Genomic DNA, 17,796 nt, shown 5'->3' with positions numbered 1-17,796 from the left:
CCTAAACAACTTCACAGCACGTGGACAGTGTGAGTCCAAAGGGTTTATTGGGGATATGAGGATCCCTGACCCCCAGAAGTGGGGATGAAGGGATTTGTAGGGGACACATACAGTGGCACTGCAGAGCAGCATGCCACCCTGGCCCTGACTTCAGGGGCTGAGGCTCCTCACTGTCAATTCAGTGCTGGTGCTCCCCCTCAGAGCACCTTGCCGGGGTTCATGAGGTTGTGGGGGTCGAGTGCAGCCTTGATGGAGCGCAGGGTGTCCAGGCCCTCCTGGCCCAGCTCCTCCTGCAGCAGCGCTCGTTTGCCCAGCCCCACGCCGTGCTCCCCGGTGCAGGTGCCCCCTGCTGCCAGTGCCCGCCTGTGGGACAGGGAGGGACGGGGGATGGGGACGTCTGTCCATCCAGCCCCAGCCCCCAGAGTACCCTGGCCCCACCTGCCCAGGCGCTGGGTGAAGGCGTGGACGCGCTGGGCCTCCTCCGGGTCGTGGGAGTTGAAGACGAGGATGCAGTGGAAGTTGCCATCGCCCACATGTCCCACCATGGGTCCTGCAATGTCACGGGTCAGATGAGGTGTGGCATGGACAGTGGTGACCCCCAACCCCCTCTGTCCCCGCCCTGCTGACCGGTGAGGCCGGAGGCCTGCAGGTCCTGCTTGGTCTCCACCACCACGTCAGGCAGGCGGGAGATGGGCACACAGACGTCTGTGGAGTAGCCCTGGCCCAGGGAGGGGAGAGCTGTGGCACTCACAGCACCCTGGGTGATGCCATCACCCCCATCCTTGTGCCTCACCTGGCAGCCGGGCCGCAGCGCCAGGGCAGCGTACCAGGCATTGTGGCGCATGGACCAGAGCTGCTCACGCTCCTCCAGCCCCTCCGCCCAGGCCAGGCTGGAGCCACCGTTCTGTCGCACAATCTCCTCTGACGGTGACCAGGAGCTCTGGGACAGGACCCACGGCACCCCCAGCCCTCACCCAGCCCTCACCCAGGACCTCCAGTGCCCATCCTGGGCACCCATCCCACATCCTGGGATATTCCCAGTCCCTCTGCCCCTGTCCCTGGGTCCCTGTCCACCATCCTGTGATGCCCCTGGTCCCCCCATCCCGTGTCTATGAGCCTCTCAGCAGATCCCCAGCACACACACACATCCCTCACCCTACTGTCTTCCCAGTCCCCATCCCAAGCATCCATTGCTGGTCCCCTCTCCATGGTCCTGGGCACCTATCCCTCTCCCCAGGACACCCCTCATCTCCCATCCCCTATCTATAGGCAGGCATCCATGACTCCAGTCCCCCAGTTACAGGCTCTGGGCATTTGTCTCTCGTCCTGATGACCTCAAGGTCTCCAATCCCCACCGAGCCCTGGGCACCCATCCCTCACCCCAGGACATGCCTGGTCCCACTGTCCCACGTCCTGGACATCCATCACTCATCCCAGTGCCACATCATGGTCCCCCGGCACCATGCTTCACTTCAGAGCCCCCAGCCCCAGACACCCTCTCCTCCTCCCTGTTCCAAGCCATACCCGTCTGCTGCTGCTGCTCAGCCAGGCTACGCCGGGAGCCGTGCAGCTCCAGGAGGAGCGTGGCTGCTGCTGGCAGCCCCATCCCACTGAAGCGGCCACAGGCATCTGCCATCACCTCATCCAGAAACTCTGGGTGGGAGGAGGCAGTGTTGAGCTTCACCACTGGCACCTGGATCCCCAGCCCCAGCTCTGGCCACGGGCACTCACCAATGCGGGCCACAGGCACGGCAGCCTGCAGCACATGGACGGTGCAAGCCACAGCTGCCCCCACGCTGGGGAAGGAGGTGACAGTGACAGCAGTGGCCTCAGGCAGCGGGTGCAGGCGCAGCGTGGCCTGAGTCAGGAAGCCCAGAGTGCCCTCAGAGCCCACGAAGAGCGAGGTCAAGTCGTAGCCGGCCGCCCGCTTCCTGCGCAGAGCTGGTGAGCGGGCACCCTCGTGGCACACGGCCAGCCCAGCGCAGCCCCCCGGCCTCCCGGTGCCCACCTGGGCTGGCGCCCGGGGCCGGCGGTGTGCAGCAGGCGCCCGTCCGGCAGCACCACACGCAGGTTGAGCACGTTGGGGCGCATGGTGCCGTAGCGCACCGCGTTGGTGCCCGAGGCGCCCGTGGCTGCCATGCCACACAGAGAGGCGTCCGCCCCAGGGTCTGTGAGCAGGGGATGGGCAGGGGAGGCAGCTGGGGATGGTGTCCACTCCCACATGGACACCACTAGGACCTCAGCCACAACCAAACTATGGGCATCCCCAAAACCAATGGAGCCATGGCACTTCTATTTGCATGGGTACCCCTGCAGACACCACCCCAACACTCCCAACATGCCCAGGCCTACAGGAATCCCCAGCACCTCCAGTGCTGTCATGCCCAGCCACATGACCTCCCTCATGCCCACGGTACCAACAGGAAACCAGAGCCCGGTGCCACGCAGGTGCTTATTGAGGGCCTTGCGGGTGACACCGGGCTCCACGGTCACCGAGAAGTCCTCGAGGCTCAGCTCGGCGATGGCGTCCATGCGGCTCAGGTCAAAGCAGACGCCGCCCTGGCACAGGGGCACCCGAAGCTCTGGGCATGGCCGGGCACCGAGAGCCCCTGGGGTGTCAGAGGAGCCGGGGGAGCCGATACCTGCACGGCATTGACGCCTCCTTCCAGGCCCGTACCGGTGCCAAAGGGCACCATGGGCACACGGCAGCGGTGACAGAGGGCTGCCAGCTCCTGCACCTGCCCCACCGCCCGGGGCCACACCACGACGTCCGGGGGGGCACAGCTGGGGGACAGGCAGCACCTCTGACCAACTGCTTTAACCGCTGGACCTTCCCCATGGCCCTTCCCAAACCCGGGACTTGTCACATGCCCCTTCCTCTCCCCATGGCCCCTTTGTCTACCCAAACATTTCCCACATCCCTTCCCTATGACCCTTCCCCTCCCCAGCCCCCTCCCCAGGGGCCCCAGCTCCAGCGGCACTCACGGGTGCATGGACTCATCGTGGCCGTGCTGCTCCCGCACCGCTGTGGCGGTGGAGACATTGGGGGCCCCAACCACGGCCCTCAGGGTCTCCACGAAGTCAGGGGACAGCGAGGGCTGCGGGGGGCGACAGGGAGGACCCGTCAGGGATGCACTGGGGAGGGTCTGATCGCGGCCACGGGCCAAGGGCACGAGGCCAAGTGGCCACGGCAGGACCCGAGTGCCCTTCGGAGCCGCGGCCCCACCTTGGAGCAGCAGCTGCGGCGGCCCAGGGCTGCCCCCAGCGCCAGCACCCTCCGCAGGGCCATGTCGCGACGGGACAAGAACGGCAACATGGGAGCTGCACAGGAGCAGGACATTGCCCTCCCTCGCAGCCTGTCTGGCCCTCCCCCACACCGACACCTTAAGGTGGCTCCGGCCACACGCGAGTGTGTCCCTGGCGGAGGGACCTGGCTCCCACCGCTGCCTGTTCTCATGTTCCCATGCCGTGTCCCGCCTGAGCGGAGTCACCGCGTTCACCATGGCCCCCGTCCTCGGCCGGGTGTCCCCGTGCCTGCTCAAGTATCCCCGCAGCTGGTCGGGGGCCACATGTCCCCGTGCTCCTCCCCTCCCGGACAGGAGTCCCCATATCCCCCCGCCCATCTGTCCCCATTCCCGAGCAGGCGTCTCCATGCCTCCCCCCGCCCCCGTCCCTCTGTTCCCATGCGCAGCCAGGTTTCCCCATTCCCAGCCAGGTGTGCCCGAGTCCCCTTGTCCATCTGTCCCCGTTCCCAGCCAGGTGTCCCCATGCCTCTCAGCCTTCCTGGACAGGTGTCCTCATGCCCAGACAACTGACCCCAGCCCTGCCCCAGCACGCCCCCATCCTCGGACGGGTGTCACCCCTGCCGCCCGCCTGCCCCGTGCCCCGCTCCCGTCCGTCCCGGCACGGTGACAAGGACACAGTGTGCTCAGCGGGTGGCAGCGTTTATTGCAGGCCTCAGTTGGCCTCCAGGATGGAGTCGATCCAGTCGCGGAGCATGGTGACGCGGGCGTACACGCCGGGCGTCTGGGTGTCGCAGGTGCTGCTGCCCCAGGAGACGATGCCCACCAGGTTCCAGGCGCCGTCCTTCTGGCACACCAGCGGGCCCCCGGAGTCGCCCTGCACGGGGCAGCGGGTGAGCACCGGGCCGGGGCCCGGCGGCGCCGGGGGCAGCGCGGGGGGCCGGGGGCACGTACCATGCAGGAAGAGGCTCCGTCGGCGCCGGCACAGACCATCACGTCGCGGATGCGGAAGCCCCAGAACTCCTTGCACTGGGTGTTGGTGAGCAGGGGCAGAGCCGCCTGCTGCAGCACCGCCGGCGTGTGCGAGGCTGCGGGGAGCGGGGGGCGTCAGCGCCGGCACCGGCACCGGGAGCGCAGCCGGAATGGGGAAAGGCCCGGCACGGGGATGGGGGGACGAGGAGGACAGGACCGCGATGATGGTGGAGATGGGGACAGGGCCGGGGATTGGCGATGGGGATGAGGAATGGGACTGGGATGAAGATGGGCGTACGGGAATGGCTTGGGGATTCAGATGGGGATGGGGATGGGGATCTGGACGGGACATCAGCATGAGCATTATGATTCAAATGAGGACAGGGACGGGGATTTGGATGAGGCAAGGGACAGGAATGGGGATGGGGACAAGAAAGCGCAGTTACCGCTGGAGTCAGTGAGCCCCCAGCCAGTGGTGACGCAGGTCATCCCCCCCGGGAATTCATCGGTGGCCTTGGGCAGGCAGACGGGGGACACGCGATCCGACAGCTGCGCCGGAGTGGCCAGTTTGATCAGGGTGATGTCGTCGTGGATGGTCAGCATGTTGAACTTGGGGTTCTTGAAGACCTAAAGCAGGCAGCACCGCTCTCAGCACCTGCACCCCCTGCCAGGGTGCCGGGCACTGGGCACTCCGCGGGGATCAGCAGGGACCTCGGGGACCAACGGGGAGCTCGGGGATTGCTCCTGTGGGTCCCGTGATGGCTCGTGGGTGCCCGAGTCGCAGAGCCCAGTCCCTGGGACGCAGGGGAGCAGGGACGCCCCAGGCCACATCCCCTGCGGGGATGAAGTGGACCCTGAGGCCCGAACCCCTATCCCTTGGGAGTTCCTGGGAACATGGGGACATCCAGGGGACCTGACCTGAAGGATGAGTGGGAGCAGGGACACCCCACCCCAGGGGATTGCAGTGCAGGGATGTGGGACGCCGTGGACACCCCAAGGAACCCTGACCCTCAGGATAAGGGGAACCGGGGACTCCTCAGGAGCACAAACCCCAGGACAAGGGGAGCCCGGACAGCAGCCGCCAGGCCGTCTGTGGCGGCCGTGGGATCCCGCAGGCACACGGACCCCGCCCCGGAGGTACCTTCTCGATTTTCAGTTTCTGCTGATCAGGGCCGGGTGCGTCCTGGTCGTAGGCGCCCACCACCACGGTGTCGGTTTTCCTGGGCACGGGCAGGCACTGAGCACGGGCCGCCGCCACGGGGACACGGCTTTCCCTGGGCACCCCGTGCCCGTGCCCAGCCCCGGCCCGGCCCGGCGGGCAGCACAGCCCGTGCCTACCTGACGCCGCAGTGGGCAGCGGTGACCACCCAGTTCTCGCTGATCAGGGAGCCGCCGCAGAAGTGGAAGCCGTCGTAGCGCTGGCGGGGAGAGCTGCGCTCAGCGCCCGGCACCGCCGCCGGCACCGCGGCCGGCGTGCTCCGTGCCCGGCCGCCCACACGGCACCCACCCCTGCCCCCGGCCCGCCTCGGGCTCTCACCTGGAGCGACACCTGCCACGGCCAGGAGCCTGGCACCGCCGGCTCGCCGTTGACAATGCGGCTGTAGCCACGGATGACGGGTGGGATGGCGGGCACGCCGCAGTCTGCGGGGCACAGGCGGCCGTGGGACGGCGGCTCCGGCCAGCCCGGCCCCGGGTCCCCTCCCCGCCACTGCCGCCCGCCCGAGCCCCGAGCCCGCCCCGCCAAGCCCCACGACCCCACGAACCCTCAGGGAGGGCGGCACGGGCAAAGCCCGCCAGCGCCAGGCAGCTCAACACCCACAGCAGAGCCATTGCCACTTGTGAGGACGGTCTGCCTGGCACCCGGTGGCTCTTATATGCACCCCTGGGCACCTCCCCGCTGCCGCTGGCCTTGCCACAGCGGCCTTGGGAGATAGCGTGGCACCTGGTGCAGCTCCAGGACATGGCCTGGGAGCGTGGCACCTGAAGCCACTGTGCTTGACTATGGCTGTGGGACAGCACTGGCCTGGAGTAAGTGCTGGCTTCCAAATATCCTTGGAATCATTCCAGTTGCCCCATATCATTCATAATTGAGGTGTCACAGCTGGACACAACACTGCATACATGGTCACCCAGATAGGGGGACAAGGTCCCTGTTCATCCAAAGGTCCAGGTGCCTGGTACTCACAGAGATGGCTGAGAAGAAGATTCCAGGGCTGGCAATATGCCACTAACACCATATCAGGTGCCACGCTATCTCCCAAGGCCGCTGTGGCAAGGCCAGCGGCAGCGGGGAGGTGCCCAGGGGTGCATATAAGAGCCACCGGGTGCCAGGCAGACCGTCCTCACAAGTGGCAATGGCTCTGCTGTGGGTGTTGAGCTGCCTGGCGCTGGCGGGCTTTGCCCGTGCCGCCCTCCCTGAGGGTTCGTGGGGTCGTGGGGCTTGGCGGGGCGGGCTCGGGGCTCGGGCGGGCGGCAGTGGTGGGGAGGGGACCCGGGGCCGGGCTGGCCGGAGCCGCCGTCCCACGGCCGCCTGTGCCCCGCAGACTGCGGCGTGCCCGCCATCCCACCCGTCATCCGTGGCTACAGCCGCATTGTCAACGGCGAGCCGGCGGTGCCAGGCTCCTGGCCGTGGCAGGTGTCGCTCCAGGTGAGAGCCCGAGGCGGGCCGGGGGCAGGGGTGGGTGCCGTGTGGGCGGCCGGGCACGGAGCACGCCGGCCGCGGTGCCGGCGGCGGTGCCGGGCGCTGAGCGCAGCTCTCCCCGCCAGCGCTACGACGGCTTCCACTTCTGCGGCGGCTCCCTGATCAGCGAGAACTGGGTGGTCACCGCTGCCCACTGCGGCGTCAGGTAGGCACGGGCTGTGCTGCCCGCCGGGCCGGGCCGGGGCTGGGCACGGGCACGGGGTGCCCAGGGAAAGCCGTGTCCCCGTGGCGGCGGCCCGTGCTCAGTGCCTGCCCGTGCCCAGGAAAACCGACACCGTGGTGGTGGGCGCCTACGACCAGGACGCACCCGGCCCTGATCAGCAGAAACTGAAAATCGAGAAGGTACCTCCGGGGCGGGGTCCGTGTGCCTGCGGGATCCCACGGCCGCCACAGACGGCCTGGCGGCTGCTGTCCGGGCTCCCCTTGTCCTGGGGTTTGTGCTCCTGAGGAGTCCCCGGTTCCCCTTATCCTGAGGGTCAGGGTTCCTTGGGGTGTCCACGGCGTCCCACATCCCTGCACTGCAATCCCCTGGGGTGGGGTGTCCCTGCTCCCACTCATCCTTCAGGTCAGGTCCCCTGGATGTCCCCATGTTCCCAGGAACTCCCAAGGGATAGGGGTTCGGGCCTCAGGGTCCACTTCATCCCCGCAGGGGATGTGGCCTGGGGCGTCCCTGCTCCCCTGCGTCCCAGGGACTGGGCTCTGCGACTCGGGCACCCACGAGCCATCACGGGACCCACAGGAGCAATCCCCGAGCTCCCCGTTGGTCCCCGAGGTCCCTGCTGATCCCCGCGGAGTGCCCAGTGCCCGGCACCCTGGCAGGGGGTGCAGGTGCTGAGAGCGGTGCTGCCTGCTTTAGGTCTTCAAGAACCCCAAGTTCAACATGCTGACCATCCACGACGACATCACCCTGATCAAACTGGCCACTCCGGCGCAGCTGTCGGATCGCGTGTCCCCCGTCTGCCTGCCCAAGGCCACCGACGAATTCCCGGGGGGGATGACCTGCGTCACCACTGGCTGGGGGCTCACTGACTCCAGCGGTAACTGCGCTTTCTTGTCCCCATCCCCATTCCTGTCCCTTGCCTCATCCAAATCCCCGTCCCTGTCCTCATTTGAATCATAATGCTCATGCTGATGTCCCGTCCAGATCCCCATCCCCATCCCCATCTGAATCCCCAAGCCATTCCCGTACGCCCATCTTCATCCCAGTCCCATTCCTCATCCCCATCGCCAATCCCCGGCCCTGTCCCCATCTCCACCATCATCGCGGTCCTGTCCTCCTCGTCCCCCCATCCCCGTGCCGGGCCTTTCCCCATTCCGGCTGCGCTCCCGGTGCCGGTGCCGGTGCCGGCGCTGACGCCCCCCGCTCCCCGCAGCCTCGCACACGCCGGCGGTGCTGCAGCAGGCGGCTCTGCCCCTGCTCACCAACACCCAGTGCAAGGAGTTCTGGGGCTTCCGCATCCGCGACGTGATGGTCTGTGCCGGCGCCGACGGAGCCTCTTCCTGCATGGTACGTGCCCCCGGCCCCCCGCGCTGCCCCCGGCGCCGCCGGGCCCCGGCCCGGTGCTCACCCGCTGCCCCGTGCAGGGCGACTCCGGGGGCCCGCTGGTGTGCCAGAAGGACGGCGCCTGGAACCTGGTGGGCATCGTCTCCTGGGGCAGCAGCACCTGCGACCCCCAGACGCCCGGCGTGTACGCCCGCGTCACCATGCTCCGCGACTGGATCGACTCCATCCTGGAGGCCAACTGAGGCCTGCAATAAACGCTGCCACCCGCTGAGCACACTGTGTCCTTGTCACCGTGCCGGGACGGACGGGAGCGGGGCACGGGGCAGGCGGGCGGCCGGGGTGACACCCGTCCGAGGATGGGGGCGTGCTGGGGCAGGGCTGGGGTCAGTTGTCTGGGCATGAGGACACCTGTCCAGGAAGGCTGAGAGGCATGGGGACACCTGGCTGGGAACGGGGACAGATGGACAAGGGGACTCGGGCACACCTGGCTGGGAATGGGGAAACCTGGCTGCGCATGGGAACAGAGGGACGGGGGCGGGGGGAGGCATGGAGACGCCTGCTCGGGAATGGGGACAGATGGGCGGGGGGATATGGGGACTCCTGTCTGGGAGGGGAGGAGCACGGGGACATGTGGCCCCCGACCAGCTGCGGGGATACTTGAGCAGGCACGGGGACACCCGGCCGAGGACGGGGGCCATGGTGAACGCGGTGACTCCGCTCAGGCGGGACACGGCATGGGAACATGAGAACAGGCAGCGGTGGGAGCCAGGTCCCTCCGCCAGGGACACACTCGCGTGTGGCCGGAGCCACCTTAAGGTGTCGGTGTGGGGGAGGGCCAGACAGGCTGCGAGGGAGGGCAATGTCCTGCTCCTGTGCAGCTCCCATGTTGCCGTTCTTGTCCCGTCGCGACATGGCCCTGCGGAGGGTGCTGGCGCTGGGGGCAGCCCTGGGCCGCCGCAGCTGCTGCTCCAAGGTGGGGCCGCGGCTCCGAAGGGCACTCGGGTCCTGCCGTGGCCACTTGGCCTCGTGCCCTTGGCCCGTGGCCGCGATCAGACCCTCCCCAGTGCATCCCTGACGGGTCCTCCCTGTCGCCCCCCGCAGCCCTCGCTGTCCCCTGACTTCGTGGAGACCCTGAGGGCCGTGGTTGGGGCCCCCAATGTCTCCACCGCCACAGCGGTGCGGGAGCAGCACGGCCACGATGAGTCCATGCACCCGTGAGTGCCGCTGGAGCTGGGGCCCCTGGGGAGGGGGCTGGGGAGGGGAAGGGTCATAGGGAAGGGATGTGGGAAATGTTTGGGTAGACAAAGGGGCCATGGGGAGAGGAAGGGGCATGTGACAAGTCCCGGGTTTGGGAAGGGCCATGGGGAAGGTCCAGCGGTTAAAGCAGTTGGTCAGAGGTGCTGCCTGTCCCCCAGCTGTGCCCCCCCGGACGTCGTGGTGTGGCCCCGGGCGGTGGGGCAGGTGCAGGAGCTGGCAGCCCTCTGTCACCGCTGCCGTGTGCCCATGGTGCCCTTTGGCACCGGTACGGGCCTGGAAGGAGGCGTCAATGCCGTGCAGGTATCGGCTCCCCCGGCTCCTCTAACACCCCAGGGGCTCTCGGTGCCCGGCCATGCCCAGAGCTTCGGGTGCCCCTGTGCCAGGGCGGCGTCTGCTTTGACCTGAGCCGCATGGACGCCATCGCCGAGCTGAGCCTCGAGGACTTCTCGGTGACCGTGGAGCCCGGTGTCACCCGCAAGGCCCTCAATAAGCACCTGCGTGGCACCGGGCTCTGGTTTCCTGTTGGTACTGTGGGCATGAGGGAGGTCATGAAGCAACAACACTGGAAGAGCTCAGGATGAGGACACACTTGAGGAGCTGTGGACTGGGGGGTGTCCGTAGGTCTGCTACATTTCAGGGCAGTAGCAGAGGTACCTCTAGGACTGAGGGTGCCATGCTTCCCGAGGTTCTGCAAGGGATGGATAGGCAGGACCAGGAATGCTTGGGGTTGGGGGCTACCATCCTCTCTGCCACACCAAACCCATAGCTCCTATGGTGGCCATGGCCCCTGAGGAGGTGCTATGAGGGATACAGACCCCACACTCTTTCAGGGCCTGTGTGACCCCAGTGCCCTGCACTGCCATCCCTCATTTCCCCCCAGACTCTTAGGCCCATCCCTTGTGCCCCATTAACCTTCTGTGCACCAGCAGTCTCTAACGGCTAGATCTTTTAGGAGGACACGATCTCCCCAGCCCTGCCACAGGGCCACTCCCTCACCCCAGCAGGCACATGCAGATAACCCAGGAGATAAGGTGTGTTTCTAGGCAAATCTTTATACTGCTGAGGGACTTGGGGCCAAGTTTTGGAGGGGGCTGCCACTTGGTAGCTCCGGGAACCAGCGGAAGCTTCCCCTGTGTTCAAAAGGCACCAATTTTGGTTCGCGTTTCGGTTACAGCTGGTACTGTAGCACAACCCGAGACATGAGAACGCACAGGTTAGCCCCTTCTCACCCCAGCAGCTCCCCACCCCCCTTACTCCTCTGGGGACCCCTAGCCCCAGCCTCCAGCACACAAGGGGACAGTACAACACATCTCTGTCACACTGTCCCTCCATCACAGGGGATGGCTTCCACATCATTAGAATCTTCTGGCCACTGCAGAGTTCTCCAGAGTGCACGGTAGAGTCCTCCAGAGAGCAGAGCAGCCACAGCATCTCCAATTGCCAGGCACATCTTTGCCTCAGCAGGGACATGGCCCCATGCCCTTCAGCCCAGAACTGGCTGCCAGTTTTGAATGGAGAGGACAGTAGGGAAGGAGTGGACATAGATCCACCACCCTGCTTTGCTTCATTATGGGCACAGTTCAAACCATTCCTGGCCCCTAGCCAGAGGGAAGGGGTATGATGGCTGCAGCCCCTCACCTCTGTTCCCACAGAGTCCCAGCCCCCCGGTGTGCATGGGAGTCTCTATGTACATGTCTGCTTACACCGAGCGGAGAGGACTTGCATGGAGGGAAATGCATGTCTGGGGAAGAATGGGGGCCAGAGAGAGGGGACAGTGGCCCTGAGGCCATCACATGGCTGCCAGCTGGCCCAGCACCATCCTGAACTGCTGTGTGCTGTTGGCAAGGTCCTTGACGCGCTCCACCATGTCCTTGGAGGCAGCAGGAGATGGGTAGTGGAGGGCAGCTGCCTTGGTGGTCATCACAATCTCCTTGAGCATCTCACAGAGGAGGTTGCTGTAGTGCATCACCTTGTGCTGGACGTCCTGGGCCTTGGCTTGGCGGGACAGTGTGTCCCCAATGAAGACGAGCTTGTGGGCACTGAGGATGACAAACTTGCTGTGAGCCACAAAGATCTTGGGAGGTTGGTTGGTGCTGACGGCAGTGAAGAAGGCATCGACAGCATTGGTGAGCGTGGTGAGGTTGGCCTCGCACTGCTCCAGGTAGAAGAGGAGGAGCTGGCGGTCAGCAGGACACAGTGTCCCACCGCCCCGCGCAGGGCTGTAGTGCTGGGGGGGGGTCCAGTTGGACAGGTCGTTGTCAATGGGGCGCGTCACCTCCTGCTCCAGCCGCTCAAACTGCTTCAGCTGTGAGAGAGACAGGCGTGGGCCAGGGTGACCACGGAGCCAGCATCTGCTGACCTCCATGGAGCCACCAGCACAGGTGGCCATTGCCTCCAGCCCCAGGGAACACAGTGAGGGACAGCACCAGCCCCAGGACAGCTGTACAAGGCTCCTCTCCAGGATCAAGGTGCTTATGCCCCTCTTCACTGGCATAACACTTCCATATGGAAGGCAAGGTAGAATGCACCATGGGAACAACCAGGGAAGAGGGCTATGGTCAGACCAGCAGCAGAGGTTACAAGAGAAGCAAGACATGGAGCCCTGTGTGCCCCAAGCACTGTGTGCAGCTGCACCCACCTGCCTGCCCCTGTGCCCTTACCTGCTGGTGCTCCAGCTGGTCCTTGCTCTGCCGGATGATGTTGCCTTTCTCCAGCAGCTCCTTCTGGGTCTTCTCAAACTCCTCCTTGCCCTGCAGGGGCATGACATGGAAGGGGGTCAACAACATCAGCCTTGCCAGAGAGCCCCCACCTGCCCTGGGACATCCCTGGTCCACACAGCCCTCAAGCTGAAGGGTAAGAGCAAAACATAAGTGGAAGCAGAGCTGCCTAATCCCACTGTGCCAGGAAGCCACCATCATAACACTCCCTGTGGGAAGCGGCCCCCATACCCATGCCCACCTGGAGATGGACATAGTCATAATCTTCCATCCAGCCGCTCTCACTGTTCTCGTAGGGCCCATCAGGCGACTCCTGGGCCAGTAACTTGGGTGGGGAAGGCAGGGGCCGTGACTGGATGCTGCTGGCCTTGTCGGAGGGGTGAGGGGGCCCATGGCCACCACTCTCCACCACCGGCTTTGTCCGTTTGAAGAGAAGGGAGGCATTGCCATGCAGGAAGGAAGCCAGCTGCTTGGTGTCATCAGGAACACCACGTGAGTGCATGATGAAGTGCTCCAAGTCATCTGTGCCTGGCTTGCTGCTAGCCAGAGCACTGGGGGCCCAGTGGCAAGCGTCCAGCGCCTGGCCATGCCGTGCCAGGGCCTGGTAGACCTCCTCCATCTTCTGCAACTGCTTGCTGAGCTTAGTGTAGAGAGAGCGATCAGAGGCCTGGGCAGCATTGCCCACTGCCCCCCGGGCAAACTCCAGCAGGTCCCGGAGGGCCGTCCGGACACCCTCAGCTGCCCCACGGATGTTGGCAGCGTTCACCTCCATGTGCTCAGGGCTGCGCCAGTTGGTGCTAATAAAGGACATGAGGTAGGAGACAGCGCTGCTGACACCACTCTGGAGCTTGGCCAGTGTCTCCATGGCGGCATCCAAGTCCAGGGAGAACTCCTTGCCGGCTCCCTTAGCCGGCTCCTTCACAGGCACCACGTCCAGCGAGGATGTGGAGATGTTGCTGCGGGTGCTGCCTGTGCTGGAGGCCGAGAGGCGCTTGGCATCAGCACCCTTGGCCTCGCGGTCTACTTGTGGTGGGACATCATAGATGTACTCGCCCTCTGTGTCCACAGAGCCCTTGCCTGGGGCATGCAGGTCCCGGGGCACATCGTACACCTCTTGGGAGGGGAAGGTGGATCCCCCCAGCTTCTTGAGGCTGGGGGGCACATCGTAGATCTCGTGGGAGAGTGGCAGCTCAGGAGCACCTTTCCCAGCTGCTGGGGGCACGTCATAGACATCCTCTGGCAAGTAGGGTTCCTGCTGGGCCAGGATGAGGGGGTGACGGGAGGGGTCGAAGGTTTTCTGCTTGGCAAAGGCGGGTGGCACATCATAGGTCTCCTCCCGTGCTGGGCCATCCGGCACATCCTTGCTCACTGACGGGGGGACATCGTACACCTGCAAGGGCAGAGCAGTGGCAGTCAGCACTTCTGGGAGAGCCAGCCTGGGGCAGGCATGGAGACGCAGGCCGGCTTCCCTGAGCTGCAGGGCATGAAAAAGCCAGCACTGGGCATACAAGACGGCACTGGGTGGGCACTGGGGTGAAACATACACCCCAGGGGTTCCCCGGTCCTCTGGGACAGGAATCAAAAAATCCTAGAGAAGCCCAGGTTGGAAGAGACTTTGAAAGATCATCTGGTCCAACCTCATCTTCTGGACATGAACATCCAGCAACCTATTCCTTGGAATTCTGAAAGCCTCCAGTGCCAGGGACATCACCAGATCTGTGGTGAAACTGATCTAGTAAATTATTTTTCTCCCTGTAAAAATCTGTTTGTCATTCTTATACAAAGAAGCTGGGAGCTTCCCAGCAGCACTTACAGATTGGTGCAGGTTCTTCTCCACGCTGGGGGGAACATCATAGATCTCCTGCCCTGGGTCTTGTCCATTGGGACCCTTCACTGCCATGGGAGGGGTGTCATAGACCTGGAGCAGGGGACACAGGATGGTATGTCAGAGATGGTGTGGCCACCCACCACTTCTCAGGGACCAGCTGGGAAAGGTGGAGGTGCTCAGAAACAGCACTGGGGTCCATAAAGTACAGTTTTGGGTGCAATTTAGCCTGGTATGAGTCTCAGGCTGTGATAGATGATCTCCCATTCTTAAGGGCAGAGTCAGAGATTCCCCCCGACACCTGAAGCAACCTCACCTCCTGGCTGAACTGGGTCGGGACCCCTCCTCGAACAGGCGGCACGTCATAGATCTCCTGGGAGCCCGTGGAGATGAGGTGGCGAGGGAAATCATATTCAACCTGCTCAGCCTTGGGGGAGTCATAGACATACACCTGGCCCACACGGGTGGGCACCACCACCTGGAAATAGGGAAAAGACATGATGTGGGCACCACCAAGCATCTCCCACCCTGCATCATTCCTCCAAAACCCAGCAATGGGGCCAGAGAGAGGATAGTTGCTGGATTCCGTACTGGATTGCCTGGAATTAGGGTCTGCCCGGTGCCACGGGAGGGCGCTCCCCGGCCGGGTGTGCGGTGATGCTGGGGACGGGATGATATCACCGGTTATTTATAGCGGCGATAGAGTCTCAGCGAGAGACAAAGCCCGGCCGGCACGGCCCTGGTGTGCAGAAAGCCACGGGCGATCCAGGCATGGGCCGGGTCTGCCAACGCCTGGAGATCCCTGCCCACAGCTCCATGCCCGAGTGGGTCATTTCATGGCAACACCAGAGCAGAAAATAACCAAATCCAGAGGGTAATGGCACCCTGCCCAACCAGTGCCAAGGAGGGCTGAGGTGTTGGGCTGGTTCTTCCTTTTCGGATGTTCCTTGTGCCCTGGCTGTGATTTGGCAGCTCCCTTCCCTCACTGGCTGCTTCCCAGGGGTATAAGTTGGAATAGCTTTCCCAGAAAACACGATACTGAAAGCACCTCACTCCTCTTCCCCAGGATGACGTGCCAGGGAAGGGGCAGAGCCAGAAGAACACTGGTGTCTGGGATGGAGCCGTTAGCCTCCATGCTGGGGACAGGCTGGTGGCTCACCCTTGCCTCACCACTGTACCTAGCAAGTACTGGCAGGCTGCCTGGCATAGTCGGGAAATGCTGGCACTGCCTGTCTGTTCCTGTGTGTACTCCAAGGAGGAACAAAACCTCACAGCATTGTGCTGGGTACCACAGCTACTTCCACAGCTCCAGAACCTGGCATCTCAAAACAGCTCTTGGGTTACCAACACTGTGTCCATACCAGACACACTGCCATGCCCTGAGTGACACCAGCAGAGCCCACACAAGAGATTACAAGGACCAGAGTGCTAAATGCTGTGCCAGCCCCAAGAGGGGTAGCTCACACCAACGGGAGCACCTCACCACTGCAGGGACTCTCCCAGTGCACCCACACAACCCCAGCAGTGGGCACATAGGCTGCCTGCTCCAAGCCCAAGCTGCGCCACCCACTCGAACCCATGGACCACAGATCACCCCACAAACACAACACACTCCCCACTCCAGTCTCCCCATCCTACCTTTCCCTGGGGCTTGTGCCCTTCCCAGCTTCTCATGTCCAATGATGGTGGCACCTGGTAGATTTCTTGAGCCTGACCAGCTGAGGGAGGAACCTGGTAGACATCCTGGGGGGGACTGGCAGAGCCCCCTGGGTACGCCTCTGCTGCCTGGCCCATGGAGGGGGGCACCTGGTAGATTTCCTGGCCAGGGCTGGGGAAGGTGTGGGAAGGTGCCTGCTTCGGGTAGGTGGAAGGCTGCTTAGCTGGGGCAGGAGGAAACTGTCCAGTGGGTGCTGAGCCCGGGTACAGACCCTGCTGCCCCTTGTTGGGGACTGGCATCAGGTAGACATTGTCCCCTTGGGGGGCATAAGCAGGGTGCATGGATGTGTACTGCGAGGCGGGTGACAGCGGGGTGTAGCCCCCTTGGTGGTGGAAGGGCAGAGTCGGCTGGGGTACCGATGGCTGCGGCGGTGCCTGCCCCTGAGCCGGGCCAGGCGCTTGCTGCTGCGGCTGCTTCTTGTCGTACATTCCCACGAGGATCTTGAGGCGGTTCCCGGGAACGATGCCCTGCCGGCCATGGAGCGAACATAGCCACCAGCCGTCCAGCCCCTGCGTGTTGCGCTCCAGCACCGTCATGATGTCGCCCTTGCGGAAGGAGAGCTCGTCCGGGGACTCGGCCACGTTGTCGTACAGCGCCTTGGCTAGCACGTTCTGGAAGAGAGCCCCGCGCCGGGACGGTGAGCCGGGCCCCGCCGGCCGGTGAGGCGTCATCCCGGCGGGCGACAGCGGGGCGGCAGCTCAGCACCGGGACGGAGCCCCGCGGGCCGGGGGCTTCACCGCGCAGCTCCCACCAGCTGGATCTCCCCGTTCCAGCCACCGCGGGATTCTTCGCTGGAGCAGAACCCACCCTTCCCAGAGGTGGTGCTGGGAAGGGGCCGGGTCCTTCCGCCTCCCCAGTTTCGGGGGGCCTCCTCTGCCTCTCCCGCCCCTTCCCTCCGCCGACTGGGAGGAAGTGCCGGGGCGGTGAGTCAGCCGTGGCCGTGGCCATCGCACGGCACTCGTCGCCAGGCTCGGGCTTCTTCAACCCCGCGGGGTCCCCGAGCCGGGCCACGGCGGCACCTGCCAGCGCTGCTCGGGGCCCTGGCGGCCGGACAGGTCGCGGCCCGCCCGGGATGGCGGGGCCGGACTGCCGGCTGTCCCGCGGCCCTGCCCGCCACCAGTGCCGCCCCACCCGGTGTGGCGGAGGCCTGGGAAGGCCCCTGGCCCCGCTGGGCCCCCCACGAGTCCCGCAGTTCCATGACCCCCCGGGGCCTGGGCCCGGCCGCCTCGGAGCGGGGCAGCTCGACCAAGGTCACGCCAGTGGGATCGACCGCACAGGAGAGGCCCTGCCTGGGCCGAGCGGTGAGGGGGCTGCGGCCTTCCTCCTCGTCTTCCTCCTCCTCCAACAGGGCCCCCAGCAGCCGTTCCCCTGCGCCCTACCTGTCCCCGCACATGCCCCCATGTCCTCCCCCGTACCCCCACTCACCAGGTAGTTCATCTTCCCGCGGGGCCGCTCCGGCCGCAGCGGGGGCGGCGGGCCGGGTGCGGGGCCGAGGGCCGGGCCGGGCCGGGGGCGGCGGGGCCGGGGCGCGCGGGCGGCGGCGGCGCCGTAGGGATCGTTATAGCGCCGCGCGCGCCCGGCCCGGCCGCTCCGCCCGCCCCCATTGGCTGCGCCCGCCCGGGGGGCGGGGCCCAGGCGGGGGGGCGGGAAAGGGGCGGGGGCTCGGGCTCGGGGCGGGGCGGGAAGGGGGCGCAGGGGTTGTGAGGGGCGAGCCAGGCGGGTGTAAAGGGAGTGAAACGGGGAGTGACACGGGCCAGGGGGGTGACACGGGCCAGGAGGGTGACACGGGCCAAGGGGGGTAACCAAGGGCGACAAAGGGCAGGGGATCGGAACAGGCGTGCAACAGCTTGCACAGACGGGT

The 17,796-nt window shown here is 65.3% G+C and overlaps 5 protein-coding genes across 7 annotated transcripts; 2 read left to right on the top strand and 3 right to left on the bottom strand.

Annotated features, from left to right (window-relative positions):
• Positions 1-28: 28 nt before the first annotated feature.
• LOC111934767 (D-lactate dehydrogenase, mitochondrial) lies at positions 29-3,357 on the bottom strand. Of its 2 annotated transcripts, XM_086847175.1 has the most exons (11): positions 3,227-3,357; positions 2,986-3,098; positions 2,643-2,784; positions 2,418-2,559; positions 2,009-2,168; positions 1,732-1,931; positions 1,525-1,653; positions 794-921; positions 628-718; positions 439-550; positions 29-363 (listed from the first exon to the last, which is right to left on the bottom strand). In XM_086847175.1, exons 1-11 carry the CDS (start codon positions 3,338-3,340, stop codon positions 198-200), a joined length of 1,497 nt encoding a protein of 498 aa, XP_086703301.1. In that variant the 5' UTR covers positions 3,341-3,357; the 3' UTR covers positions 29-197. The 2 variants fall into 2 exon arrangements, with proteins under 2 accessions (XP_086703301.1, XP_086703302.1); XM_086847176.1 differs by lacking the exon at positions 2,643-2,784 and having other exon boundaries at positions 2,418-2,642; positions 3,227-3,302.
• Positions 3,358-3,928: 571 nt separating this feature from the next.
• LOC111944397 (chymotrypsinogen 2-like) lies at positions 3,929-6,085 on the bottom strand. Its single transcript, XM_086847164.1, has 7 exons — positions 5,978-6,085; positions 5,752-5,855; positions 5,553-5,632; positions 5,356-5,434; positions 4,661-4,841; positions 4,197-4,330; positions 3,929-4,119 (listed from the first exon to the last, which is right to left on the bottom strand). The coding sequence occupies exons 1-7, from the start codon at positions 6,042-6,044 to the stop codon at positions 3,958-3,960; spliced, it is 807 nt and encodes a 268-aa protein (XP_086703290.1). The 5' UTR covers positions 6,045-6,085; the 3' UTR covers positions 3,929-3,957.
• A 399-nt stretch (positions 6,086-6,484) lies between these two features.
• On the top strand, positions 6,485-8,690 carry LOC147650862 (chymotrypsinogen 2-like). The gene is made up of 7 exons (XM_086847165.1): positions 6,485-6,635; positions 6,758-6,861; positions 6,981-7,060; positions 7,179-7,257; positions 7,772-7,952; positions 8,289-8,422; positions 8,500-8,690. Exons 1-7 carry the CDS (start codon positions 6,569-6,571, stop codon positions 8,659-8,661), a joined length of 807 nt encoding a protein of 268 aa, XP_086703291.1. The 5' UTR covers positions 6,485-6,568; the 3' UTR covers positions 8,662-8,690.
• A 403-nt stretch (positions 8,691-9,093) lies between these two features.
• Positions 9,094-10,284, top strand: LOC111934541 (D-lactate dehydrogenase, mitochondrial-like). Its single transcript, XM_023934688.2, has 4 exons — positions 9,094-9,392; positions 9,521-9,633; positions 9,835-9,976; positions 10,060-10,284. Exons 1-4 carry the CDS (start codon positions 9,162-9,164, stop codon positions 10,255-10,257), a joined length of 684 nt encoding a protein of 227 aa, XP_023790456.1. The 5' UTR covers positions 9,094-9,161; the 3' UTR covers positions 10,258-10,284.
• A 424-nt stretch (positions 10,285-10,708) lies between these two features.
• Positions 10,709-17,484, bottom strand: BCAR1 (BCAR1 scaffold protein, Cas family member). 2 transcript variants are annotated; one of them, XM_086847163.1, is made up of 7 exons: positions 17,361-17,484; positions 15,857-16,546; positions 14,535-14,696; positions 14,207-14,311; positions 12,635-13,783; positions 12,337-12,426; positions 10,709-11,981 (listed from the first exon to the last, which is right to left on the bottom strand). In XM_086847163.1, exons 1-7 carry the CDS (start codon positions 17,370-17,372, stop codon positions 11,466-11,468), a joined length of 2,724 nt encoding a protein of 907 aa, XP_086703289.1. In that variant the 5' UTR covers positions 17,373-17,484; the 3' UTR covers positions 10,709-11,465. The 2 variants fall into 2 exon arrangements, with proteins under 2 accessions (XP_086703289.1, XP_023790455.1); XM_023934687.2 differs by lacking the exon at positions 17,361-17,484 and having other exon boundaries at positions 15,857-16,621.
• Between the last annotated feature and the right edge of the window lie 312 nt (positions 17,485-17,796).

Source organism: Cyanistes caeruleus, chromosome 12 (assembly GCF_971803275.1).
Source record: "Cyanistes caeruleus chromosome 12, bCyaCae1.hap1.1, whole genome shotgun sequence".
NCBI classification, from domain to species: domain Eukaryota; kingdom Metazoa; phylum Chordata; class Aves; order Passeriformes; family Paridae; genus Cyanistes; species Cyanistes caeruleus.
The sequence above is the reverse complement of the archived record's forward strand: the minus strand, read 5'-3'. Positions and strand labels throughout refer to the sequence as shown.